Genomic DNA, 26,053 nt, shown 5'->3' on the forward strand with positions numbered 1-26,053 from the left:
AACGGTGCTTCCCTTTGTCCTCGTACTCTTCGCCACGGAGATCGCCTCGCGGACTGTTGTTGTCGAGCGCGCGGCACTGTGGCTTGTGGGTCTCTTCCAGCGTCACATCCTCCGTCGCGTCAACCTCCACCCTCGCGCCGAGAACCAGGACAAGGAGAAGAGCACTCGCGATTCGTCGCCGGTGCGGCGACCACGGGCCCACAAGGACGCGTGCGAAGCCTCCGTTGCGGTCTCCCCGCGGACCATGCAGGAGCACTGTCCCCCGTTGTTTGTCATGACCGGCACGAGCTTTGCCTCGTTGTCCACCCGCGTGCGGGCGGCGCGGCACTGACGGCAGCCACCGCCCTCGCACCGCTGTTCCTCTTTGGTCAGTGGCCGCGCGACCCCACGCGGGCCACCGTCGACCACGCGTCTGCCTCAGACTCCGGGTGCAGCTCACCAGGCCCTCTCCCCTGTCGAGGCTACGTCACCGTCGCCGCCGTAGACGGCGAGCGCAATGTCTGTTGGCAAGGGTTCATTGCAGCGCTCGGCGTCGCGTTGCTCGGTGAGCTTCTCGGCGTCGCCGTCGCGGCTGTGAAGGACAACTGTTGGCGGAAGGCGCTCTCGCTGGACGGACAACCTACTCGTCGTGAAGAGGACGCGCAAAGGCGACAATCGCGGAGTCCCGTTACGAAAGCCGCGGAGCTGGCGCTCTGCGTGCGATTTAGCAGTACGCCGCTCATCTCCAAGGACGCGCTTCTTCTTGTCGGCACCGGCTGGCTCACCGCCGCGGTCGGGGTTAGCACCGCGCTGATAGCAGTGCCAGTGTGGTAGCTGTACGAATCCCACAGTTAAACGCGGAAGTACTCCCATTCATTCACCGGTTCACCATTTCGCTTTGTTTTTTTTTCTTTGGCTTCTTTCCTTGTGTGCAGCAGCCAACCTGCAGATACGCTTTCGATGTCGGTATAATGCACTTTTTTTTTTGCTGTTGTTGTCGTTGTCTTTTTTTCTCCTCCCCCCCTCCCCTCTCTCTCTCCTCATTTTGTTGGGGCTCAATAGACGCCCTATCCGGTTCTGTACGATTGTCTTTTAGAGGCTTTGAAACTCCTGGAAGTGAAGCATTGCTTTTTCACAACGATTGTAAACCACTTCAAGCAAACAACAAAAGAAGAGCGGCTATCATCCCTTGACTGTCGTCAGCCTCAGGGTGACTCTTCTCTTTCTCTTTTCTTTTCTTTTTGTCACTGGAACAAGACGCGGAGGACTCCATGTGTTTCTTCTTTCTTCTTTTCTTTTTTTTTTTTGGTTTGTCATTTCTTGTTTTTTTCATTTTTTCACTTGCTTCCTTGTATTCTGTCTTTTACCTTTTCGTTCACTATGGTTCCAGTTTGTCTCTCTCTTCCTCTTTTCCCCCAACACGTACATCCAGGAGTACACTGCGTTCTCGAAAAATAAAAAATCCGTCAAAAGATGCCGTATGACTTCTTTTCCCTCTTTATCCAACACACAAAACAAAACAAAAACGAGCAACAATCAGAGGTAGTTTTCAAAGAATACACAAAGAGCATGCGAATGAAAGGGGAGCTCAATCGTAACGACGCAGGACGCGGCTGCATGCCGTTGTCCGAGGAACCTTAATCTGCCTGCGAGCCGTCCCGGTGTGTGCACGCTTCTCTGCTTCCTGTCGACATCCACTCATTTTCTCTCTCTTCCCTTTCTTCTTTCTCTCTGTCTTTTTTCTTTTGTCTTTTGTCAGAAAAAAAAAAAGGTGGTTCACGATTTTTTCCAGCTTTCACTTTCTTTCACTCTCTCGATGGCGACCATCGCACAGTCCGCGGTCTTGGTCCCCAGCGCGGCTGAAATCGATCTTGACTTTGCCGACCATCACGCAAGCGACGCCACCGACGAAAAGCCGCGTCACACGCACAAGCCGCAGCTTAGTGTCAGCGGCCCTAAGGGAAACTTTGGAGACCTAGAGCATCTTTTGCGGTGCTACCCGTCGCTGGGCTTCCAGGCCAGCCATTATGGTCAGGCGGTGGAACTCGCGCGGAAGATGATTGTGAAACAGCCACCGTCCTCGATTTACCTCATTCGAGATGGCGAGTTCGTGAAGGTGGAACCGGAGGAGCCCGCGGAAGGGGGAGACCGAGGTGAAGGAGGAGATGGTCTACCCGACACTCTTTATGGGTATCACGGCGACGCTCCTAGGGACGGGGTGCCGCGAAGCCGTGCGGTTTCTGGTGCAGGAAGGCGTTGTCCCACGGGCAGCCGTCGACCCGCAGACTCGCCAATCCTCCGCAGAGCTCAGCTTTGCGGCGCTGAAGCGCGACTTTGGTGGCTACGCTGCAAAGATTCTCTTCCCGAATGAGGCTCCCACTGAGGGACGAGTGGATTCGCATCCGCCTCGCGGCCCATACAAGAGCTTTCTTTCTGCCCTCGTCTTGGCTGGCGGCGGTCCAGAGCACGACATTCGCCGTGCTTGCCAATCTTACAGGGTGGACCATTACGCCAGCGAACCTCCACGGCCGCAAAACACGTCAAAGAAAAGCGCGGGCGCTGGCAAGAAGACGCAGCAGCGGTCACCGAAAACAAAGACAGACCGCAGCAACGCACCGCTGTCGCGATTTGGCAACGTCCTTTATGCGTCCTCGGCCTCTCCGCAAGCCTCGTTCTTTGACACGGTTATGCAAACGTTTGTCCAGCTCCTCTGCCAGCGACAAGCCGACCAAAAGGCGGCGTACCAGGCGGCACCAGAGCAGACGCGGACGAACGCGCGCCTGGATGGGACCGCTTACTGCTCCTGGTCCACAACGCCCAGTGAGGTGTGGGCGCTTGCGGGTCTGTGGCTCGAGGACCTCTTCACCTTCGCCCTCGCCACCGCCGCGCACACCGCCAAGACGAGAGGGAAAGCGACGTCTACCCCGCTTTGCGAAAAGCAGGAAAGCAACGGTGCGGTGCACGTTGATCCTCAGGACGGTGTGGCGGCCGCCACAAGCAAAACCGATGCGTTTCGGCCCGAGGCAAGGCGCCTGGCGGAGAGCACGGTGCTCTACTGGGCGGCGCGGCAGGAAGTGCCAGTGTACTGCCCATCCTTCGCCGATGGCGACATTGCCAAGTACCTGTATCAACACTACGCCAGCACGAAGGCGAGCCCACAGGGAGGCACCATGCTTAAAGTCGACTTGGTGCGTGACATTCACGGTATCAATCGCCTGGCCATGTACAGCAAGCGCAGCGGCATGCTCATCTGTGGCGGTGGATCGGTCAAGCACCATGTGTGCAACGCCAACCTGATGCGGAACGGCGCAGACTACACGGTGTTCATCTCAAATGGACAAGAGTTTGACGGCTCCGACGCGGCGCGCCAGGCCAGAGGAGGCGGTGTCGTGGGGTAAGATTCGCTGCGACGGTGAGTCAGTGAAGGTGTATTCCGAAGTCTCCGTGGTACTGCCGTTGCTCGTCGCGGAAGTGTTCGTGCCGGCCGTGCGAATGCGCGACGCTGTGGACACAACAGCGTAATCGTAACGATGTCGAGTCCTTTTTGTGTGTGTGAAAGTGCGCATGTCTATTGCCAGCTAATTGTTCGCATCTAAACTCCAGCAACACCAACAACAACAACAAAAAAAAGAAGAGATGACGAAGGGCCGTCCAGACCAAACTCACTGCGTTTGTTGTTCGACAGCTGTCGAACGGCAAAGCAACTCTGGTCTGGCAGGGTGCGCTTTCTCTGTGTGACCTTGGCTATCTGTCTTTTCTCTCTCTCTCTTCCCTCGGCAAGCTCTGTAGCGCAACGAGCTCTTTTTTTTTTTCACTCTCCCTCTCTTGCAATTTTTTCCTTTCAGCTAAGTGTACGTGGTGAACGTTGCGCACGCTCACACGCTCACACACACACACACATTTCCCACCTCATTTGCACGCGTTGACGCAACATCTGCAACCCTTCTTCAGTCTTGCAGGCGGTGCCGTAACGCTTCCCGGACCCCCTGCTGCGACGCGCTGGCCGTAGCCACGCAGGCTTGAACACGTTATTCTCGAGCGGAGGAAAATACAGGCCCGTAAAAGCAAACAACAACAACAAAAAAAGCTGAACGCGACAAACGGAAAACGAAGAGGAAAAAGGCAAATGGAGGCTGCGCAAGCCACGATGAACGCGTTCTACGCAGTAGATTCCGATAATTTGCTTGTCTCTCTTCTTTTAGCCTCGCTTGTTCCGTTTTTTGCGAGACGGCTGTACTACTTCTTCTATGAAGCGTGGCCACGAATGCTGCATAGCTTCTTCATTCGCAGTGTCCTGTATCGAGAAGTGGCCGTGGTAGAGCAGCCCGGGAAAGGTGATGAGGACAGTGTGCGCAAGATGGTGGACAACACGGTGCTTATTGAGTCGATCCTTGAGTACGTTGGGCACCTTGCTCGCCAGGCACAGGAGTACCAAGTGCAACAACGAAAGCAGCTCTCCGACGCAAAAAATGGCAAGGACTCTTTGTTACTGGGCAGCGTGGCTCCGTGGACGCCGTCGATGGACACCATGGCCAACCTGCCCTATGCAGCCTACCGCTACGCTCCTATTCCCACACGAGCGGAAAGCGTCAGAAGCGCTTTTTCAAAAAGCGAGCTGTTCCCGAGGATCCGTCAGACAGCCAAAAGACAGACATGCCCGCCTTTGCGCGATACCTCAAGGAGAACTACCAACTCACACTGTCGCCAACGAACGCGGTTGCGATGGAGGTGGAGCCAAACCTTTTTGTGCGGTATGTCCCCTCAACGCAGACGCTGCAAGAGCAAAAAGCGCGGCGCGAGAAGAAGGCAGAGATGAAGACAGGAGTAAACACAGCGGGCAGGCCGCATTGGTCGCCCATAGCGCGTTGGAGGACTACCTCCTTTACGACTTGATTAACAAGCTCCAAGAGAACGGAAACAAAAAGAAACGAAGTCGCTGCGGCGGCGGGGCGGCGGGTGATGGAAGTGAGCAAGGCACCGACAACTTTTTACAGCCGTTCCGCGTCACCGACGGCGACACCGACGATGAGAGTGAACAGCACAGTGACTCACGCGACGATTCGGAGTACGACGACACCGACGACGCTGCGCGTCAGCAAAAAAGGCGCCCCGCCAACTCTTTTTACAGTGCTGCGCGCTGCGGACTCAAGCGCAGCAAGACGCGTATCTCAACTGGCTGAGGGGAGCTGACTGCAGAGCCGCAGTGGCGGGAGCTCCGCCGATGAACGGTGATGTCGGTGCACCTGGCAGCCGGCGGTGACGGGGGTTTCTCACACAGTCCGCTGGCTGAGGCAGAGCGTGCACATTTGCTGTTGCCTAAGTCGCGCATTGAAAACTTCGTCACTCGGGCACGAGCGTGGTACACGGCGCAGATCAGCAAGCCGACCCGGACCTCGCTCTTCCTCTTCTACCCTGCCGCCTCTGAGGCCTCCACGGCCCTCAAACAGCAAATGAAGGAGAAGGATCTCGATGACGACTGGGGAAGTATGGATGAGAGCAGCAAGGGGCCAGGAAACCTGTCCGCCTATCTGCAGGTACGACGGTACCAAATTCCCCCGCGAGTGCGGAAGATGGCGACGTGTTCAACGGTGGCGGAAAGACCTTTAACTCGCTCTTCTTTGCCCAGAAACCGCGCGTGATGCAGCTACTGCGCGACTTTCAAGACGGAACAGGCAAGTACGCGATCCCTGGTGCTTCGAATTGCATGACGTGGCTTATCCACGGCCCTCCCGGCACTGGTAAAACCTCGTTGGTGAAGGCTATGGCTCGCTACCTCAATCGACACGTTGTGGTCCTGCAGCTTGGTGCTATCCGCACCGCCACAGTCTTTGACGCTTGGCTGCACGAAACCATGGTGAACTGTAGAGACGAAAGCGACGTCTATTGGGACTGTTACTCTGACAGTAGCTACGAGGAGCTCTGCACAACCGCCAAGGCCGTCAAGCTCTGCCCCTCCGAGGTCATCTACCTCCTCGAAGACGTTGATGCGGTTAGCCAGGTGGAGGGCCTTGTGACGAACAACGAAACCGACCTGACGGAAAGGGAAAAGGAGGAGGCCAGGGACTCACCGGCGACCAACGGCAGCGGCAGCGCTTTACCGACCGAGCGCTCGGCGAATGATTCTCGGAGTGGTGATGAGACCATCGAGGAAAACGGCGACGACGACGATGACGAAGAGGACGACGGAGAGGACACGGAGTCAGCCAAGCTTCGCAAGGCTGCTAAAAAGCAGAAGCGCGTAGAGGCCCTCGTAGAGGCTCTTCTCAAGGAATTTAAAAAGGATGAGCTTACCGTCGATGCCATCATAAAAACTCTCAATGGTGTCGCGGTGCCCAGTGGTCGCGTTGTCGTCATGACGACCAACCATCCGGAGCGCCTAGACCCGCGTCTGACCCACCCCAGCGTCCTTACCCTGACGATTAACATGGACGACTTTGACGCTGACCAGGCAACACGCATGGTGCGGCACTACTTTCCCGAGTACACTGCGCGAACACGGTTGCCTCCGGACGCCACAGCGGCTGATTTGCTGGCGGAGGAGCAGCGCCTGACGACCGCGTTACGCGCACGTCTGGAAAGGCTGCTGTCAGGTGCGGGGAATCAGACCAGCCGAGTCCCCACTTCTAGGCAAGGGGACCTCGCGAGGCCGCTGTGCGGGCGCATCAACCCAGCGAGACTGGAACAGGCGTGCGCAGAGTGCAACTCCGTCGAGGAGCTCGTCGAAATGCTTGAAACGGGCCAATACGATCTGCTGGAATGCGTTTACTGATCACTCTCCTTCTCTCTCGCTTTGGGTCTTCGCCTTCACGCAGAAACACACACAAGCAAACACAGCGGCTTCGGTTGAAAAAAGCAGGGCCAAGAGCGAAGTGGTGGCGGTCTCGCCTGTCACCTCCCCACCTCAGCTCCGGCTCTTTTGTCTGTGCTTTTTACACGCCGGAAGCTTATACACACAGGTTAGCAGGGCCACCTTTTTTGTTTTTTTTTCTATTCTGCAACCTTTTTTTTTTTTTCAATCTGTAAGAAAGGAAAAAGAAGGAACGAACGAAGGGACAGCTTTCGACAGAGACGTACACGTACTGCGTGTGCAGAATGCCGTGCTTCGTGCTCTGGTACGCGCTCCTCCCTCCTTTCTTCCTTCTCCCTCCTCCTCCAGCGAGAGATGATCTGCGCAATGCAACGAAGAAGTCAAAAGCGATTTGCATCCTCTCACCTCTTTTGAAAGTAGTGTAGTACTGATCGCCACATATCTTCGGTCATTCATCACAATCTTGCGCCGAATACATACTGCATCTTTGTCCTCTTGTCTTTCTAGTTCTGACAAACACAGCAACCAGAAGTGAAGGAGAGAGAACGCGACACCGCAAAGCCGTATAGGGACCATTTACCCAACCCTCCTCTTTTTCACGTTTTTTTTTTTGTAACGTCTAGTCGAGTACTTGCTTCTCTTTTTTTTCTATTCTTGCGCTTCTCATATTCACACGGTCGTTTCTTTTTTTTCCCCTCTTTCTCACTTTCTCTCTTTTTCTTTTTACAACAGGCAAGTACGCAAGCTAAAGGGTTCCCCTGCCCATTCGGAAACACAAAAGAACCCTATATATGGAAACCAAATGGCCCTTCGCGACTTCCTGTTGTACACCCTGCCGAGTAGTCTGACGAGGTACGCAGAGACGTTCCTTGAGGCGGCGGTGCGGTTTCACAAAGACGTCGAAGCGGATGTTCGCTGGACGCTTCTTTACATTTTGCTGCTTGCAGTATCCTATCTTTTCACTCCCCTTTCCGCTCACACAACGGTGCCACGTTGGACAGCTACGCGCGCATCACAAAGGTGCTGCAGACGTGGTCCATAATAACGCTCGTGTGTTTTCACATTGCGCCCAAGATGGTGCAGGAGAAGCAAGACCAGCTGGCGCGCCTCGCCCACACTTCCTCCGCCAATCTCACCGCGCGGGACAAGCGCAGTGGCGTCACGGACGATGCAGCCAACTACGCTGGTATCATATTCTTCCCCGTGTTTTTCTCGATGACCTTCCTGTTTTTGTTTCTCCACGAAAGCAAACGTCGGTGGCACCTGGTCGTCACGTATGGGTCCTCCCTGACAATAGTGCTCATGAACTCACTGCTCATGTCACTGTTAGCCGTCATGCACCACACTTACAGCCGTCGGTTGTTTTATGTGGAGGAGACGATATCTCCCGCTGTGCTTGCCTGGCCACCCCTCACTGGGAAGCACGACGTGCACAGCGTCTACGCCGCCGTGTCTGGGCTCTACTTTTTTCTGCACCACATCGCACGTCGCATCATTAATACGCCTTCCATGACGGAGCGACCTATCGAGGCCATGTTAAGGCTTGAGATGCTTTGTTGCCTCTTCATCTTCTGCGACTATCAGTACAAGAAGTATCAAGGCGGCGACCCATCGCGGGGCATTCTCTGGGCCGATCAGTACGACTATCAGAAACGCGGCACCTATTACCAGCAACAGGCAGAAGAAGGCCGCAAGGAGCGTGGATTTCTTGGATGGAGGCAGTGGTGGCGCTCGCTCCTCCCCGTGCCTGAGCATGTGAAGGCTAAGCGCCAAGTGCCAGATTGGCGCGACTTGGAGCCGAAGCCGCGTTCGTACCGACGGTGCCGGAGCATGGGCCGAATGGAAGAAAAGCAGCAATGGCGTCAGACGCGTGCAGCGGCCTCGCCGCTCTCTGCGCAGGGCATGGAAGAAGCACAGGAGGACGTCAACGCCGGGAGGTCCAACGGCGGCAAATCACGCCTAGAGGAGCTCCCACTTCTTTACAACGAAAAGGTGTTTGACCTCAGCTTTGCGTCCCTCGGCTGCCGCAGCGGCGGTACCAGCTTTGCGCAGAGTGCGGGGGGAAACGGTAGCTCCCTTTCCCGCGGCCGGCCTTGACGGTGCCGATGGCGAAGGGCGCTCAAGGGTTATCAGCAGCTCACCTGCAACGACGACGCTGCTTCGATTTTGTCAGCCAGTGGCCTCGTGCCAGCCACGACGGCACGCCTGACAAACACATGTCTTTCCTTTTGCGAGACGCGTTCGCGGGTGAAGGAGGTGGCGCAGGCACAGCACCAAAGGACAAGCCTGGCATGGTGCCCTGGTGGTCGTCCTTCTCCATTGGTGCGGCCTGGCAGAGCTTCCTGACTTCGTCGCTTAAGTTCATCTCGTTTGATGTGCGCACGATCCAGGGCTTCTCCACCCCCAAGGTCTTTTCCATGCGCTTTGTGCCGAGCATTAAACACATTTACAACGACAACTGCACCACCGCCTGCGACGAGAGAAGCAGCGCCAGCCCCTGCTGCGTCGGTGGCAGCGGAGGGCACCGCCGCCACCGACGACTTCCCCTCCTCGTCCTCGCCACCCGTGGACGTGTGGTTTGACTGGATTGCCGACGTGGGCGACGGCTTCAACCCAACCTACGAAATGGCTCGCTTACTGGCGCAGCCGCTGGTGAAGTAAATTCAACCGCCGCGTCGAAGCGGAAGGTGTTTGGAAACAACTACCTGTGCCCTTCCGGCAGCAACCTCAAGGACGAGGACCTCGCTTGCGAGCTCTTTTTCCGCCGGTGGCGTTGACAGCGGCGCGCGAGGATCGCGCTCGGCCGATTCGCGCGGTGCTTCACGGTTGTCCGCTCCGGCGCTGCGGGTCAGCACCGCTGGCTCAGCCGACGCGGTCACAACGGAAACTGCTACTGCTGTTGAGGGTCGTACGCCGCCGGGTGGCGGTACAGTAAGCCCGCAGGGCGGTGTGGCACCCTCCGCCCCCGCTTCAGCAGATGCAGCGGCGGGGAGTTGACGCCGCTGGTGCATTCTTTTGGTCGTGCGGCGTCAAGCACCGCCGTCACCTTTGACGTCGCAGCCGTCCGATTGGCCGGGAAGACCTTTGACTCGCAAACACAGGTGGCATCGACACCGACTGCCACTCCCTCTGCTGCGTCCTTTTTTGAGTCTGCGAGTGACGACGTTTGCCCCGCGGCTCTTTTGTGCTCGTTGGTGGTGACCTCGCCTACCCCTTGCCAACCGATGAGACCTACCGCACACGGCTTTTGACCCGTACAAGGACGCCTTTGCCGGTTCCCACAAGCTCAAGAAACTCTTTCACGCACAACAGCGAAATGTTGTAGCGCCAGACCCGTTTGACGCTGATATGGCGCACATCACCATGCTCGACGCCGTGACGGTGGCGAAGCGCGTTGTCCGTGGTCCCAGCGTACTCCTCGGCCAGCATGGCGAGAGCGCAACGATGGACAACGTCAACATCACAGACGAGGACAAGTCTACCGACAGTGACGCAGAGAACCCCACGGGAAGGAAACAGGTGGACGCCCGGCAAGGGCGAGGCCCTCACAGCGATTCGTGAGCGCAAGGTATCCGCGGCGGAGGCCCTGCACTCGATCCCGATGTTATTTTCGATTCCTGGTAACCACGACTGGTTCGACAACCTTGGGACCTTCCGCAAGTGGATCGTCGAGAAGACGTGGATTGGCGGGTGGTTTATGCCTCAGCGAAGTAGTTTCTTCGTCCTTAAGCTCCCCTACAACTGGTTCATCCTCTGCATGGACACCGGCAACGACAAGGACATCAACGCCGCCCAGCGGAACTACTTTCTGCACGTGATTGAGAAGTACATGAACGAGGAGAGCTGCGTCATCCTCACCTCGCACGAACCTGGCTGGCTGTTTAACGCGATGGAGCACCGTAGCTCCCCTGCAGCCGGAGATTGACGCCGTGGTACGGCAGCTTGGCGCCCGCATGCGGCTGCGAATCGCGGGGGACATCCACCATTACTCCCGTCACATCCCGGTGGATCCCGTTTCCGAGGCGGCCACGCTCATTGTCAGCGGCGGCGGTGGCGCGTACTTGTACGGTGCCCGCGATGACCAAATCATTGAGCAAGGCACGCGCTACGTGCGCGCTGGGGCCTTCCACGAAAGAACACATACATGACCATGGCCTCTCGTCTTTGGGGATTCCGCGTGGTGAACTGGAAGTTCGACATCATCATTGGTGTGTGCTGTTTCGGCATGATTTACTCCCTCCTGCCCATCCCGTTCTCTGAGGTACACAAGCTTCTTGCCGCCTACGAAGCGTACCGCGCAGCGCACAAGGACACGGAGAGTCAGCGCAGTACGGACGCAGTGGCTCTTTCTCAGTTTGCCTTTTTGCTAACCTCACTCACCGCCACAGTGTGGGAGTATCTCATCAACAACGGCATCGCCTCCTTCATTCCCATTGGCATGTTCTACCTGTGTTTCAACTCGGCGGGCTCCGACCGGAACGCAAGCACCTTACTGCGAGCACTGTACGGCGCCTTCTGGACGGCGTGGTGCGTCCTCTGCTGCTGCACTGCCATTTCCTTCCTCTACGTCATGATGCAGGTGCTGCAAAGCAACGACATGCTTGCGTCGACTAGCACAAAGTGGGACAGCTTCATGGATCGAGAACTGCACGCCACCGTGGACGCCTTCTGGACGCACATTCGCCTGGTCTTTGGCGAAGAGCGCCTTTTCTCGCTCGCCATCGCCGCCGTGCAGCAGTACTTTTACGGGAAAGGTCAGTGGTTCGTTCATTTGACGTCAATCCTTGTCCGCGCGCTGGATCCGGTGGAAACGCTCTACTACCTTTCGCTGCGTGTGGCGAGTGCGGACGGCCACTTTGGGTCCTTTGCACCCGACGCGTCGCGTCTGCTCGTCGCCGCCTACTACGTTTACATCCTGTACTTTTACTGGACTGTCGTCACGCCCATTGTCTCGTTCGTCATTGGCTTTTTCCTGCTCGTCTCCGCCACCGCGTTCGACTTCATGTATGACGGGACCTACTCGGCCTTTCAGATTGAGGACTTCAAACACTTCCTGCGCTTCCGCCTTGACCACCGCACCCGCCAGCTCCACGGCTACGTGATCGCGGAGAAAACGGTGCCAAAGGTGTGGGAACTCAACAAGGCACACGTTCAAGAGATGTCTGGGGTGAGCGGCGAGCTTTACCTCCCGCACCTGCGCTTCCACCCAAGCCGCTGGGTGCCCCTACTTGGGAAGAAGGATCGCGCACGACAAAAGGCCAGCACAAGCTCTAACGGCCCGCCAAAGTTGGTCGCCGCCAACGTCCTGGAGCACTTTGTCATTAAGCCTCACCGCACCAGTACCGCCCCCGCCGCGGTGGAGCCGTCGTCGGCCAAATTCCCCATTTAGGCACACCTCTTCGCAGAGGGAGGCTTCTTCTTTTGCTGATTGCTTTCGCGCATTCCTTCCTTCTCTTTTTTTTTTTTTTTTTTTACTGTCACCCATTTGGCTTTTTTGCCACATCTTTTTTCGCAAACAAACTGCCTTTCCGCATCGCTTGACGTGTCGATTCAACAAAGGGAAAGGGGGGAATAGTTTTTTTTTTTTCACTAATGTCTATTCGAGAGTAGCACGTGCTGTATTAAAAAGTACTAAGAACTAGAACAATCTTCTGGCCATGCCGTGCGAAGCAAAGCCGATAGAATTCCGCGAAGTATCAGTTGCATCATCTTGGTACTCAGACTCGCTGTCAAGCGGGTTACTCTGTGATACGCCTGTACTTCTGGCCCTCTTTCTGTTGTCCTCACTTTTTATTTCAGTTGAGTCGGTGGAAAGGAGAACAAGAAAAAAAAAGGAGTGTCCCGTGAAAAAACCGCTTTGTGACGTCAGCGCTCGCAATGAGAAAGAGAGAGCGTCTGCAATGCTGCCCGTTGAACGAACGGGAAGGGAAAGAAAGAAACGGCTGCAAACCAATCGCTGTTCCCCCTCTTTTCATTTGTACGTTGCGATGCTCGTTAAAGACCTGCGCTCCCATCGTTCTCAAGCTTTTTTTCTTCTTCTATTTTTTCCTCTATTTCTCTCTCTCTGTTTTCGTCTCTGTTTTATCCGACAACAACGGCAAGCAACGAACAGAAGACTTTAACGTGAAAACCAAAGTTGGTTGCCTCTTTCCGCATTTCACAGCGGCGTCCGTTGTTTTCTTTTGTCCTCTCCCTCGCTCTCCGCAGATACCTGATGAAGCCAGCTCAGATCGCGGTGCCTCGGTTAGCGTCGACGGTGCTTCTGCTGGCAAACAGCCAGGAGTTGGGCCTCTGTGAGAAAGCCCGCTCTTCGCGCACTCTTACATGAAGCCCAACGACATCCACGTGCTCATGGTGTGCCGACACAAAAGGCTCGGTTTATGCCCGAAATGTACGTGTTCCCTGGCGGAGGCGTGGACGACGAAGACGTCCACGTGGCGGTGGATGTGGGGTTCCTTCCCAAGGACACCCCGGCGGACAGGTCAGCGGAGCAAAAGCATCTGCAAGAAGTGTGGTCCAGTCGGATTGCCGCACTGCGCGAACTCTCCGAGGAAACGTCGTGCGTACTTCGCGCTCACAGCACCATTGAGTCGCGGGAGGATTGGCAGAACAGCGAGGGCGGCAAGAGGAGCGGTCGCCCTTTTGATGTCTTGGCCGCGCCGCTGCTGACGCCGCTGGGGCGCTGGATCACGCCGGAGGAATCCAAGTATCGGTACGACACCTACTTCTACGGCGCGGTTTTGAAGGGTGCAACGGAGGCTGGCCGCGACCACAGCCTACCACCTCAACTAGTCAAGCTCCAGAGCGAGGAACGCGAAATCTCTTCGTTGCTCTGGGTGAGCCCGTTGGAGGCCCTGATACGCCACGAGCTGCCCGAGGAGGCGTTCACCCTACCGCCGCCCACCTTTCACCTGCTGTCGGCGTTGGCGAGGGTGCCGTCGTTTGCCTGGCTGGCTGATCAATGGCATCAGCGCCGACGCGACCTCTCGCCCACTGACACGCCAGAGGAACTTTCCTACCCCTCCGTCACGCCAGGCACACGCACCCGGGAGGGGGAAGGAGGTCATCTCCTTTCACCTTCCTGAGCGCTGCTTTCACAACTTGGGGCCAGCTGGTGCACCCAAGAAGGGTCACTACAAGATACCGATGGGCGACACCACGGCGGACGGAAAAGCGCACTACGCTGACATTTACGTCGGCGCATGCGATGAGGCCTCCCCCGCGCTGCCTCTTTCTTTTTTGAAGACGTCCCCGTAGCGAAACACCGCCTTTTCTTTGTTTTCCCCTCCAAGCCCCTCTTTTTTTTTTTTTAACCCTTGAGCACACCTGGTGGAGAGCTCTTCGGCAACGCGCAGGCCTCCCCATGCTGAAGGCGCACGGAAGACAACAAAAAGAAAACAAAGAACGTCCCCAATCGTTCCGTCAAACGAGCGGCGAAGAAGAAGGACGGCCGCGTGCGTTTTTGCCACTTTTGGCGGCAGGGGCGTGCGCTACTCCAGTCCCTTGCTCCCGACAAGCCTTCCCCTCTCTCGCGTCCCCCCTTTGTCTTTTTCTTTAAGGGTCTCTAGGTTTGTGTTTCCCCCTCCCCCTTTTTGCAAGAGGGCGCGGGGGTTCTGGGGCACGCCCCCCGCTTCGGGGCGGAGAGAGCGCGCCGACCGGCCCCGCTCCGCGCGGAGGCAGCAACCCCCCCCCCGCCCGGTCCGGGGAGGGGGGGGGGGGGGGCGCCCGCGGCCCCGCACAAGCAGGGGTCCAACCTCAGAAAAACCGCCGGGGGCATCCGCGAAGATGGCCCCCCCCCCCCCCCCCCCGACCCGCCGACGGCACGCCCACCACGACCCGCGACGGAAACCACCACAACACGCAGCAAAACGACAAAGAGAAAGAAATCCCGCGCCGATCGACTTTACGGCACATTTGCTTTCGCAAAGGAGTCATTTTCACGTTCTTGAACCTGTGCGTTCCTTTGCTTTATGATTTCAATCGTCATCCGTTCTCATCCTCTACTCTCTGGTTTCCCGTGAACATAGCATTCTTTAACCCTCCTTTCTAAGCTGAAAAATATCACAGGGCGGCTTCTCTTTTTTTTTTTTACTTTTTCTTTTTCACATCTTTTCAACGCATTTGTCTCATTTTTTCTCTTATTCAAAAACTTTAGCAAGCGCCCCATTGCACGAATTTACCAGATTTCAGAACTTGTCCATACTCTTTTTTATTTTCTTTCCCCCCTGTGCATACTTACAGTGGTAGTAACACACACAGACATCTTGGCACACAATCACGCATATCTTTCGTTAAAATTTGCCCGTGTCCAAATTTACCCCTTTTCATTTTTTCTTCTTTCTCCCCCTTTTTTTTTTGCTGTGAACGACTTTTTTGAGCGAGAGTAATGTGGGGTCCCTACGTGTACTCATATCCTAATCCCCAACAGCCGGCGTACAACTCCTTCACGTACGGCACGCAAACACCATCGCAATTAAACGCTCAATGGCAATGGCCCCTCAATGGAGCAAACGTTGGTAAAAGCACCCCATTTTGGCCCAATCGCTAACGGCAAATGCGAGAAACCGCAGGACAACCGGAAATCTCATGAATCTCAGGACGAGCAGATTTAATTTTGACTCACCTGTTTCCAACGAGCGTCAACGATTGCACAGCGCACCTGCTGCATTTGGCACACCTGCAAATCCGTTTAGCAGCAGCGGGTATAGCACTCCGCGCGCGGGTAGTTTTGCAACGTGCGTCCTTACGTGGGTAGCGTGGGAAGCGAAAACTGTTTAGCAGCCAACACTCCCAGTTTTCCTCCTCCACGCACTTCGCCAAGAATGACGGCGCAGAGAGTAACCATGGCTACAAAATGAACGGAGATACTTATCCGCACAACAGCGCAAATGGGTTTGCAAAGCCGAATGGCACCGCGCAGAGAATAGGTGTCAAGTTTACTCCCTTCCAACCAGAGAGTAAAATGCAGGACGCCTTTGATCCGCAGCAGACGCGGGATGCCTACAATGATCGGATGACGCATACCGATAGCGACTACGGCGGGAACATGCTCTTGCGAAACGATAGCGGGTTCGGCAGCCTCCAACGAGTAAACAGTGGATTTGAAATGCAACGCATGGACAGCGGCTTTGGGAACTATTTGCAACGGACGAATGGCGATTACGGTAATAGTGGTAGCGCTTCTTCGGTTCCGCGCACGAGAGAGACTCCCTTGACGGTTTTGGCACATCGCTCGGAAAAATTAATTTGGATAGACACAATAGTCTTACGAAGTCAGAGTACGGCGGTTATGGAAGCAGTTATGGCGCCGCCAGCACAAACGACGCCACGAATAGTGAGCTCACTCGCGTGGGAAGTTTTTCGGCGCACCCGCCATGGAAACCTACGAATCCATGTACGCCCTTGGTCAGGGCAGAAATTCTCCTTTGTCGCGCCAGGATAGCGTCTCGTCTTTAACTGGTCAACAAAACTCCGGCAACCTTTGGAACACACGAAGGAGCATTGGAAACATGTCGTTTGGCAGCAGCAGCTTTTACAATGCTAACAACTCATTGTACCGAAACGACTTTGGCAGTTTCTACAGCGGGGCGAACAGCACCAACAACGGTGCCAACGGTCTGTATGACGTGCCAGGTTTTGACTACGGCAGAATTTCTCCGGCTCCTAGTGGAAGTAACAACGCTGGTGTCGGTGCTTCTGATGAGTACACGAACGGTGTCCCATTTGTCGCGGAAAAAGCGAAAGAGACGCCTTCAACGCGCAACAAAAAATCGACAAGCATTACACCATTTTTCCCCAGACGCATGGCGAACCAAGATACGTATTATCAGCACCAACTGAACACCGAAAAGCCGTTGGGCCCACAAACAAGGAACCCTGTCGATTACACTTTTAATTCTCTCGACTATTCGCTACCAAGTGGTCGGCAACCTGTGCGCCGGTCCCCAGCACGAGACGATAAAGACGCTTATCAAATTAGAACGAACAACTCTTTTTTGCGTCACCGGCGAGCTCCGCACGGAACAGTAGCGCGCTGCAGAGCAGGTCTCCCATAACAACACAAGAGCAGACACGGCAGAGTCCAGGAAGAAAGAAGTATATTGGGACTGGTTTCAGAACTGTCAGCCCAAATTCACAACGCTCGGGTTCGCAAACTACATTGCGTCCTTTGAGAAATATGTTTCGACTCGTGGACAACGGAGACAGTACAGGTACGGCAACGGATGCTAAAACTATGAACGGAATCGGACGAAGTAGAAATGGTGGTCGTCGTCTAACGTTTTCCGGCGAGCAACGGATGGAGTAATTATTGTTCACGCTACGACGTTGCACGGTTTGCAGCTGGTCATTGCCAAGTCTCTCTCTCTCTCTCTCGTTGTGATTCCCCGCGTACTCACATCTTTTTTTGTACTTGTCTTTTTCCGCTCTTTCTTTCCGCTTTGTCCACAGTTTTGTATTGTACTACTTTGCTGCATCACCGACAATAGTGTTGTTTACGAGGCAACCGTGCTCTCTGACCGCAACAAGAAACGGGGAGAAATACTTTAGAACGGAAAATATCTGACTTGGTTGTGCGGCAAGCTTCGTCTATGACGGAAAAGTCGAAAGAAAGTACACATTTGGAAGTGCAACACGTACACGTATTGTACACGTCTCAGCGTTCATTTTTCGTAGAGAATCATTGCTTTTGCTTTTCTCCAACAGTTCAAAAATGTGTATTTTTTTTCTTCTTCTTTTGCATTTTGAGCTCTTTGTCATACGACTTTTCCCTCCTCCACATTTTTTTTTTTGTGCAGTCGTTGACCACGCGCACTTTCTTTGTTTTCCTCTTTTCTCCCTCTTCTCATTTTTTTTTGTCTTAATTTATTGTTTGTCCCCCGTTTTACGACTCTTCAAAAAAAAAAAAACGCAACTCTTCTTATAACTCACTTTTTTTTCCACCTTCCCCAAATTACCGTTGATGTGACTATGGTTGCTACGTTTTTTTTCCCCTCTGCATTTTTGCTTCAAATACTTTCTTTTTTTTGTTTGAACCTTTATCTAGCAATTTGCTATTTATGCGGTTGCCAGACCCTTTCACAGCAGTTTCGAAAGCGGTCTTGAGAATCAGGTAATTGCACCTTCTTTTTTTTTTTTTTCTACATCTTCTTTCTAAAAATCTCCATACATATTTTGTCGTGGTCTTTTGGCCACCCTAAGGTGCCAACAACGTCATCAGTGACTGCCGAAGCACAACATAACTCATATGAGTTCTCAACTTCTAGCAGTATTCTATCCATTGCGATGGAGGGAGGGTCTTTCTACCCCTTCCGACCTTTTTTGTTCTTAGTTTACGTATTTTTTTTTTAAAGACTAAAAGCGTCTCTTTTTCTCTTTTCCCTGAACACTTGGGGCTAAGCAACCTCGATTATATTTCTTTCCTGTATTGCCTCGATGATTCTAAAAGTACTGTTTTCCCCCTTTTCTTGCGTCACTCTTGCCATTTATACTTTTCCTTCTTTTTGCTTTCTTTTTTTGATTATTCGTTAACGGGGCTTTCTTCTCTTTTTCTTTATTCCACGCCTCTTTTTCTCTCTGTTTCTCTCGCTTTCTTTCTCTCTCCTTTCAGCTCTTCTTTTCATGCCTTCATCTGAGTCTATCTAGTTGTCGTTCACGCTTACAAGGGCACCCCCAAAAAGCAAACAGAAAGCAGTCGAATTCAAGTTGTGTGTGTGTGTGTGTCGTGACGTCTCTTCCTTGTTCGTTCTCTTAATTTGTTACGGCCGTTGCTACGCGGCTGATAACTATACGTGTAAGATGAACTTGGAGAGAATGAGCGAAAATAAAGACGGCAACAACAAAACTGGGTCTCATGCGCGGACTAACAACGTACGGTATATACACCTCCTCCTCCTCCTCCTCCTTCTCTTCCTCTACTTCTCTCTCCCACTGCATTAGCAACCTGCCCCAAGTGAAGACAAGGGACCCTCTCCTCCATCCCTTTTTCATCTCTTTTCGCACTCCTTTTGTCTTTTGGGTTGGCTGAGGTTCCTTTGTAAAACTAAATATCAGACACACAGCCGGAGAGGAACAAGTCTCGGGCACGACAACGAGGCACGTGACTCTCACCTTCTCCCTTCATTGCTTCATTTTCTCGTTGCTCTTTTTTTTCTCTTTGAGTCAACAGCATCAGCCTGGTTCTCCCTTTTTCACTTTCTGTCTCTTTTCTTTTTTCTCTTTTTTTTTCTCCCTCCCATTTTCACTTTGAATTCCGCAGCAATCCTCTTTGTCGGGTGCGTTTGTGCATTTCCTTTTTTTTTTTTTCGTTTACCCGGGCAAACCAGCTTGAAGTTTTCCTGCTTGCTAAGAACGGTTCTTTTTATTTTTGTTTTTAGTTATCTTTTTTTGTGTGTGTGCAATTTACCCCTGTTTTTTCTCTCTGTTTTTTTTTTCTTCCTTGTCTTGCTCGCTTTGTAGGGATTCCATCGCATTTGTAAACGCTTCTTCACTGCCTGTCGTCTTTTTTCGTTTTCTTTTTCTTTTTCTGTGCTCGTTTCTTCTTTTCTCTTTTGTCTTACTTGTGTGTTTTTTTTCTTTTCCACGCTTTCTTTCTTTTTTTCTTTCTCTGTGAGCATTACATTCAGCGTTGTCACTATCTTTGGGCAACTTTGACCCCACTACTCACCGAGGTTGTCCCCCGAACACAACACCTTAGAGCCGCTGGTTTGCAGGTACTGACGGCGTGTCTGCAACGGGGACTGGAACCACTCTGTGCACATTGTCAAGAAGCAAAGAAATAACACATTAAAAGAAAACAACAAAAAACAACGGGACAAATGGAGTACTCAGGATTTCAAAGTGTCCCGGAGGCCTCTTCCCCGTACAACTACTCCAACGATGACGAAAGCGTCACTCCTGACGACAACGCGAGTGTAGGAAGGGCGTTCATCACGCCCAACGGCGGTCTTGACGTCCCCTCCGCCCCCTATGACTACCTTGACTTTGACGTGCAACGCAAAGTCTCGAGCCGAGACGGCGCGATGAAGGCGACCGCGGAGGACGAAGCAACCTTCGAGGACTTCCTCGGGCTCATGGACAGCGACATTGGGAGCAGCCTGAGCTTTCAAGAGAACTCTATTTTTTGAGCCTCCTGACGCAAAAAGTTCCTCGCAGAGTGGCGCTGATTACGATGTCTTAGAGTTTGCCGCCTCACCGACCCGACGAGCCAATGGTAGAGCTGACAACAACCAGGGGGCTGCTTCCCCCAAGGCAGGCCAAGCGACGCGGGGCACCAGTATCCCAACGACCTTCCCCTCCGGAGAAGGGCGTCACAGCAAGACATTGCGGAGGCCTACGACCCTTTCAAGGACTTTGGCTACTCGCGCGCCATTGGGCCCACGACGCTCGCCCTATCCAACAGCGGCGCCGGACGGAAACCAAACAGCAGCCACACGCCTGGCGTCTCCCGCCTTTGACGACGACGGCTTTACGTTTGGCATCGAGACGTACCTGCACGGCAACCAGTTGGGCTTTGGCCGTCAGCCGTCCTTTAAGCGCGTCGCGCCGGACTCGCCAAACAGGCGGGACTATCTGTACTACTAGGCATTCCCGAAGACGCGTCTGCGTCGTCATCTGCCGCCGCCGCCTCCGCAAGCCGATCGGGCGCAGACGCCGCGGTCGCTGGACGCCGCCGGCGCCGACGCGGCTTCTGGCGATGCCACCACCAACTACGGCAGCCGTGCAACGACGGTGACAACGACAGAGGCCTTGCGGAACTGGTTTGATTTATTCCCCGGCTCACCGCTTGCGGTAACCGGTGGTGGTGCGTCCTCCGGTCCTGGCAATCGCCCAACCTTTGGCGGTGCAACGCAGACGCCAGAGTCACAGGTGTCGGCCAACCGTGCGCATTCCCGCTCGACAGCCGACGCGGGCAACGAGGAGTGCTGCCGAAACATTGACTTGCTGGTGAAAAACATGATGCACGGCGGTGACCGACATGTCGCTGCGGACGCGGATCACGTGTCGCAGTTACCGAATCGAGAAATACCGGCTTTAGCTCAGGCGCTGCGAGCGCGGGCGACGACGCGGCAGCAGCCAAAAACTACGTGGGGCTCGGCGGCTTTGCGACGTTTCCCCGCGACTCGCTGAGCGGTTCCGTGAACACTGCATTGCGGCCGACCGCCACGACGAAGGAACCCGTGAAGGTGACCCGAGTGATGGAAGGGGTGCGGGAGGCCGGGCCCCTCGAACCCCCGTGTTAGGCAGCCGCTCGCGCACGGCGGCGACCGAAGGTGCCTCTGGCAAGGCAACTGGGGCGCCATACACGCCCGCAGGTGGCCGTGCAGACAAGACCGCAGTCGGGACGCCAAAGGCCGCCGCGACGCCGGGCAAGCGACGTCAAATCTGGGAGACGTACATGCCTGCTGACTCGCAACAGCAGCAGGCTAACGGTGGAGGGAATAGTAGCAGCAGCAAAAAGTTGCCCGGGGCTACGCAGAGCTCCTCCGGCGTCGCTGGAGGTAAGTTGGCACCATTGACAACGCAGAAGAATGCCACGCGAGGGAGTGGCAGTGTCAGCACCCCGTACAATGGCGATCCGTACCAGTACTGGGACGACGCCTGGTTGCAGGCGGAAGTGGCGTCTCCAAAGAAATCGAGCGTGACCGCACCTAAACCGCTCGGTAAGAAGACCCTTTCTTCCCTCTCCCAGGCAAGCGCCTCGCTCACGGCCACTTGGGTTGACAATGACCTGGTCAAGGCCCCTCCAACCACCATCACCACCGTGGCTGCGCCGGTTCTGCTGAATCAGTATCCGCTCGCACCCATTCACAAGGTAAATAACGCGAGTGCGGGGAAGTACGACGCCAACCATGACAACCGCCGTGGTTCGCCTGCATCCACGCCGACCGTCTCGGCTCCGCACGCAGCCTCCCCGCTCCCACCTGCGCACCACGGCACAAAGGCAACGCCCGGCACTTCACCGCCGCTCACGGTGACGTGCAGCAGCGGAATCAGGACCTCCTTGTCAACACGCGGCAGCACTGATCCGCCCTTCCTTCATGGGACACTACCCCCACAGACAGCGGGCGCTGTGGCCACCTCCACGGAAAGCGGCCGTCTGCCGCGACTGTCACGCCCTCCAGGCAGCCGCCCCATGACCGCCACCAACCGCGCTTACGCCGTCGTCCCCCCCGTCGTGCCGCCGACCGATCACCACGCAACAAACTCTCTCGTCCGAAAACCGGGCACGGGATCACCGAACAGCGTCCCTCCACGTCGGCTACTGTCACTCGCTTGCCGCAGGCTGGGAAGATGGCGCCGGCCGGACCGCCGACGCAACCACAAGGTGGGTCTCTGCTTAAGCCGCTGCCGTCGACGTCGGAGCCGGATAATCATGCCTCGGCAAGCGTTGGTATGTCATCCCGCCGGCTCTGGGGACAGCGGGCTCGAATGGCCAGCGCTCTTCTTTTTCTCGCACCACGCCCAACTGCAGGGCTACGTCCACGGTAGCTGCCGTTGTTGAGAAGGCGCAGGCGTCATCGCGGGCGGCCGCCGCCCAAGACACAGCTCGACCGATGAGACGGACGCCCACATCGACTACTTGCTCTTCAGCCTCGACAACAGCCAATCCCCGCAGCCGTGGCGCGAAACCCGCGGGGTGCCGCCGTCGAGCGCGACGCCCTCCGCGTTTCCTAAGCCAGTTCCCACTGGCACGAGCGTCTCTCTCTCTCCAAAACCGCTGCCAACAAGCAAACCACCGCGTTCACTGGAATGAGCAAGCTCAACAGCGCCAGTCACGATGGCATCCCCATGATCTCCTCGTCAGGCTCATCGTCGGTGAACGCTTCGCTGCAATGGGCAGTCGACAAGGCCGCGCCCGTTTTGCAGTCCACCAAGACGGCGTCAACAGCCTCCAGCAGCGACGAGAACCGCCGCACCGCCGTTCAAAGGCCGGCGGGAGGAAGTGGCAGCTCTGCCCACTCGGGAGGAACGGACCGCAGTGCGTTTGGCTCCATTGATGATTTGGTAAAGATTAACAACAGCAAAGGCCAGCAGCCACACAATCCCACCCCCGCAACGGCGGCCTCGTCTGCGCACCGCCGATCAGGGGATGCGTCTGCCCCTGTGACGCCATCGGCGACTCGCAGGCGCCGCCTCAGCGAGTTCAGGACGGGTGGCTACTGGTACCCTCCTTCTCGAAGTCCAATACACCACCGCTGGACCACAGCGGCACGCCCGGGCTAGCTCTCCCGCACACACTAACGACGACGTCGAGCGGGAGGTGCAAAGGGCCAATGAGGAACGCAAAAAGCGCGTTCGCGCGTACATAGTCCGCAGAAAGGCCGAAAAAGAATCCCAGGAGCAGAAGAGGCGACTAGAGGAGGACGAGGCGAGACGCCGCCGCAGCGCCGAGGCTGCGGCACTGAACAAGCTCCACAGCGCCGACGCAGCCCGCAAGACCGCCAGCGGTAGCATGAGCAGCAACGAGGACCGCCAAGGTGGGTTACGCGACAGCAGCATACGCGGACGAAAGCAGCCGCCCAATTCCAAGCGTCGCTCGCAGCCCCCTCCGGCTGTCCCCTATCCACTCACGGATATGCAGACCACCGGCGCGTTGGGGGAGCGCGCAAATATCCGGACAACAGTGAATGACAAGTCTGTGAACAACGTACGTACCGTAGTGTTGTACGTACCAAACAACAACAATAGCAGTAGCGGACGCAGCGACAACACCACCAGCGGCGCTTCCGCCAAAAACAACACGAACCGTAACGTTACGCGCAACTGCGTGAACGTGACACTGCGCGAGCAGCACACGCTCGAGGTGCAGCCTTTCCGCGAGCAGTCCCGCTTCTTCAACGTGGACGAGTGCTTGGAGTACGCTGGCGAGTCGCAGCTGCGCTTACCGTCCTCGGTGCTGCTTGAGTTGAACCGACGGTACTTCTCCGGCATGAATGGCGCCGTCCTCCTCGCCTCCACAAAAGAGCGCACGTCAGGCGTCGGCAGCAAGCCTTCGGCACGTTGTAGAGAGCGTTGTGATGCATTTACCGCCGCGTTCGGAACTCTTCCTGTCCATGGCACTCGTGCGTGATGGCTACACGGAGGACCTCCTTTTGCTCGGCAGCTTGCCGGCAGGCGCCACGCCGTATCGCGAAGCGCTCGCCTTTAAGGCCGCCCCCCTCATTGGCATGACCCTGGACGGCACGGGCTTCGTCAAGATCACGGGCGCCGCGCAGGTGCGCAAGCTCCTGTCCGCCGGGTACGCCTTCGCCGCACCTCATTTGGCTACTGGGGACCTGAACAACTCGGGCATGATTGTCATTGTCCTCGCTCTGAAGCAGCTGTGCGGCGACGGTAACGACGATGTGGTGCTGTCGTCCCTTCTTATAACGGACGTGGCATCCTGCACTCGCAGGTATGACGCCGTACTGAAGCGCATGAACGGGAGCGCCTTCCAGTTGTTTCATGGCGCGCTTGGCGGGCCGAGCTTCACCGTCGCCCTGTTCAGCGTGAGTGCCGAGGACGACTCTGGCACCGTCTCTTTGCTCAGCACCCAGAACAAACTGAGCACGGTGGCGAACCGGCCGACGCACGTTGGCAGCGTTCGCCGTTTTGTGGACCTCGTGGGTCGCGAACTGCAAAGCCAAACCGGCACGTCCGCAGCGGTACGAACAAGTACCGGAAGCTCAAGGAACAACTCATGCTCGGCAAACTCGTTCTTTTTGATCCGGTCAACTACAAGCCAGGGGAAACGCCTGAGCAAATGGCGCAGCGGCAGAAGCAGAATCGCCTCCCTTCAGCTATCGGTCCTGTGCGCCGACGACGCTGCCTCGTCCTTTTGGTTCCTCCCACAACGGGACCAATCATGCAGGCTCTGGTGGACCGGGCGGAGCTTCCGTACGCGCGCGTCCTCGCCGGCAGACAACGCTGGAAAGGCGGCCGCCCACCCCAACCCTTCACCAAGTGTGGCGGCCAACGATTCCCTTGCAGCGCCGGCAACCAGAAACGGGGCATCAGTGGAGAGCACCAGCTCGGGCAAGGCACCGGCGACTGCCAGCAAGTCGGGCCCCACTAAGGGCATCCCCGCGAAACAGCCGGCCCCACTGCCGGGTTTGATGCAGGGCCAGCCAAAAGGCGGCGGCCGCGAGCAGTCGAACAAGCAGCCCGTGTACCCCGCCGGCCCGAAGAAAGCCGCCCCTGCGGTGGCAGCGGATAAGAGCGCCAAGGCTGCCTCGCCACCGGCCCCGGTTGCTGTCCCGCCGGTGCGCGCGAGCAGGTCGGTGCCACGTGCGGACGCCGCGAGAACCAACAGCACGCTGAGCACTACTACACCAAGAGCAGCCAGCGACCAGTACAACAATCGCCTGCAGAAACCTGCGAAGGTGCAAGGTTTTATTCAGCTGGACGACGACTCTGAGGCCGTCGTCCGTGAGACGGAAAAAGCCCGCTCCAAGGCTGACGACAGCGATGCGAACCTCTGCCGGCGGCGCACTACATGAGTTGTCGCGGCGCTCGAGCGCCTCCGAGCGGTTCCTGCCTGGGGCTACCACCATTGGCGCGAATGGACCGTCGTGGCCGAGCGTGCCAGTGCTGCAGCCACCCGCCCCGCCCGAGGTCGCCGCTAGCCGATCGCGCAAGGATTTCCCTAACGTTGAGCTGCAGCGACAGCAGCTTCCACACCGGCAGCCGCATAGGGACGTCGCGACATGGACAGCAACAGGGGGCCGGGCGAGCGGCACAACGTCGCCCTCCATGATCCCACCGTCCACCAAGGTGCGCACGCTGGTCCTGATTGACCCCAAATGCAGTGAAACATCGAACGTGACGTACGATAATTACGTGCTCATCACCACCGGTGAGGACGATTTTGAGGAATACGAGGTGGACGAGGTGAGCGAGGTGGCGCGAGAGCGAGTTCATTGTCTCTGACGTCCCGCAGGAGTTGTGCAGCACCGTTCTGATGGGCTGCAACGCCGCGATTCTGGGCGCTGACAGCCGCTCTTACTCCGTCTCCGCAATGGTGCTCAAAGAGCGTCGTGCGCACCGTCCTGGAGGCCATCGCCGAGGGTGGCGGTAGCCACTACGGCAGCCTCACCGCCTCCATCGTCAAGCTCAAGGGTGAGACGGTGGTGGACTTGCTTGGGCCGCAGGTGAAGGAGCCGAAGAAGCTGTTCATTGCGATCTCGCCCATCTTTGGCTCCTGCGTTCACGGCGTTGAGTATCGCCCCGTGACCGACGTGGGCAAGTTCGAAGCAATGCTCAACGGTGCGTTTGCTCGAGCTGCGG

At 56.1% G+C, this 26,053-nt stretch overlaps 3 protein-coding genes across 3 annotated transcripts; all 3 read left to right on the forward strand.

The window, feature by feature from the left end:
* The first annotated feature begins 1,795 nt into the window (after positions 1 to 1,795).
* LOC126766960 (deoxyhypusine synthase-like) lies at positions 1,796 to 3,377 on the forward strand. The gene is made up of 2 exons (XM_050484609.1): positions 1,796 to 2,132; positions 2,191 to 3,377. Exons 1-2 carry the CDS (start codon positions 1,796 to 1,798, stop codon positions 3,375 to 3,377), a joined length of 1,524 nt encoding a protein of 507 aa, XP_050340566.1.
* Positions 3,378 to 5,210: 1,833 nt separating this feature from the next.
* LOC126766961 (uncharacterized) lies at positions 5,211 to 6,748 on the forward strand. Its single transcript, XM_050484610.1, has 2 exons — positions 5,211 to 5,513; positions 5,606 to 6,748. The coding sequence occupies exons 1-2, from the start codon at positions 5,211 to 5,213 to the stop codon at positions 6,746 to 6,748; spliced, it is 1,446 nt and encodes a 481-aa protein (XP_050340567.1).
* Positions 6,749 to 13,176: 6,428 nt separating this feature from the next.
* On the forward strand, positions 13,177 to 13,872 carry LOC126766962 (uncharacterized). Its single transcript, XM_050484611.1, has one exon. It carries the CDS (start codon positions 13,177 to 13,179, stop codon positions 13,870 to 13,872), a length of 696 nt encoding a protein of 231 aa, XP_050340568.1.
* Positions 13,873 to 26,053: the final 12,181 nt, after the last annotated feature.

This window comes from Bactrocera neohumeralis, unplaced genomic scaffold (assembly GCF_024586455.1).
Source record: "Bactrocera neohumeralis isolate Rockhampton unplaced genomic scaffold, APGP_CSIRO_Bneo_wtdbg2-racon-allhic-juicebox.fasta_v2 ctg3299, whole genome shotgun sequence".
Lineage (NCBI taxonomy): Eukaryota > Metazoa > Arthropoda > Insecta > Diptera > Tephritidae > Bactrocera > Bactrocera neohumeralis.

Excerpts from the sequence above, each read along its gene's own strand:
- LOC126766962 (XM_050484611.1), top strand. The coding sequence starts at position 13,177 with ATGTACGTGTTCCCTGGCGGAGGCGTGGACGACGAAGACGTCCACGTG.
- LOC126766960 (XM_050484609.1), top strand. The coding sequence starts at position 1,796 with ATGGCGACCATCGCACAGTCCGCGGTCTTGGTCCCCAGCGCGGCTGAA. Across the intron at positions 2,133-2,190 it reads CGCGGAAGGGGGAGACCGAG|GGACGGGGTGCCGCGAAGCC; the intron begins GTGAAGGAGGAG and ends CGACGCTCCTAG.
- LOC126766961 (XM_050484610.1), top strand. The coding sequence starts at position 5,211 with ATGTCGGTGCACCTGGCAGCCGGCGGTGACGGGGGTTTCTCACACAGT. Across the intron at positions 5,514-5,605 it reads ACCTGTCCGCCTATCTGCAG|AAACCGCGCGTGATGCAGCT; the intron begins GTACGACGGTAC and ends TTCTTTGCCCAG.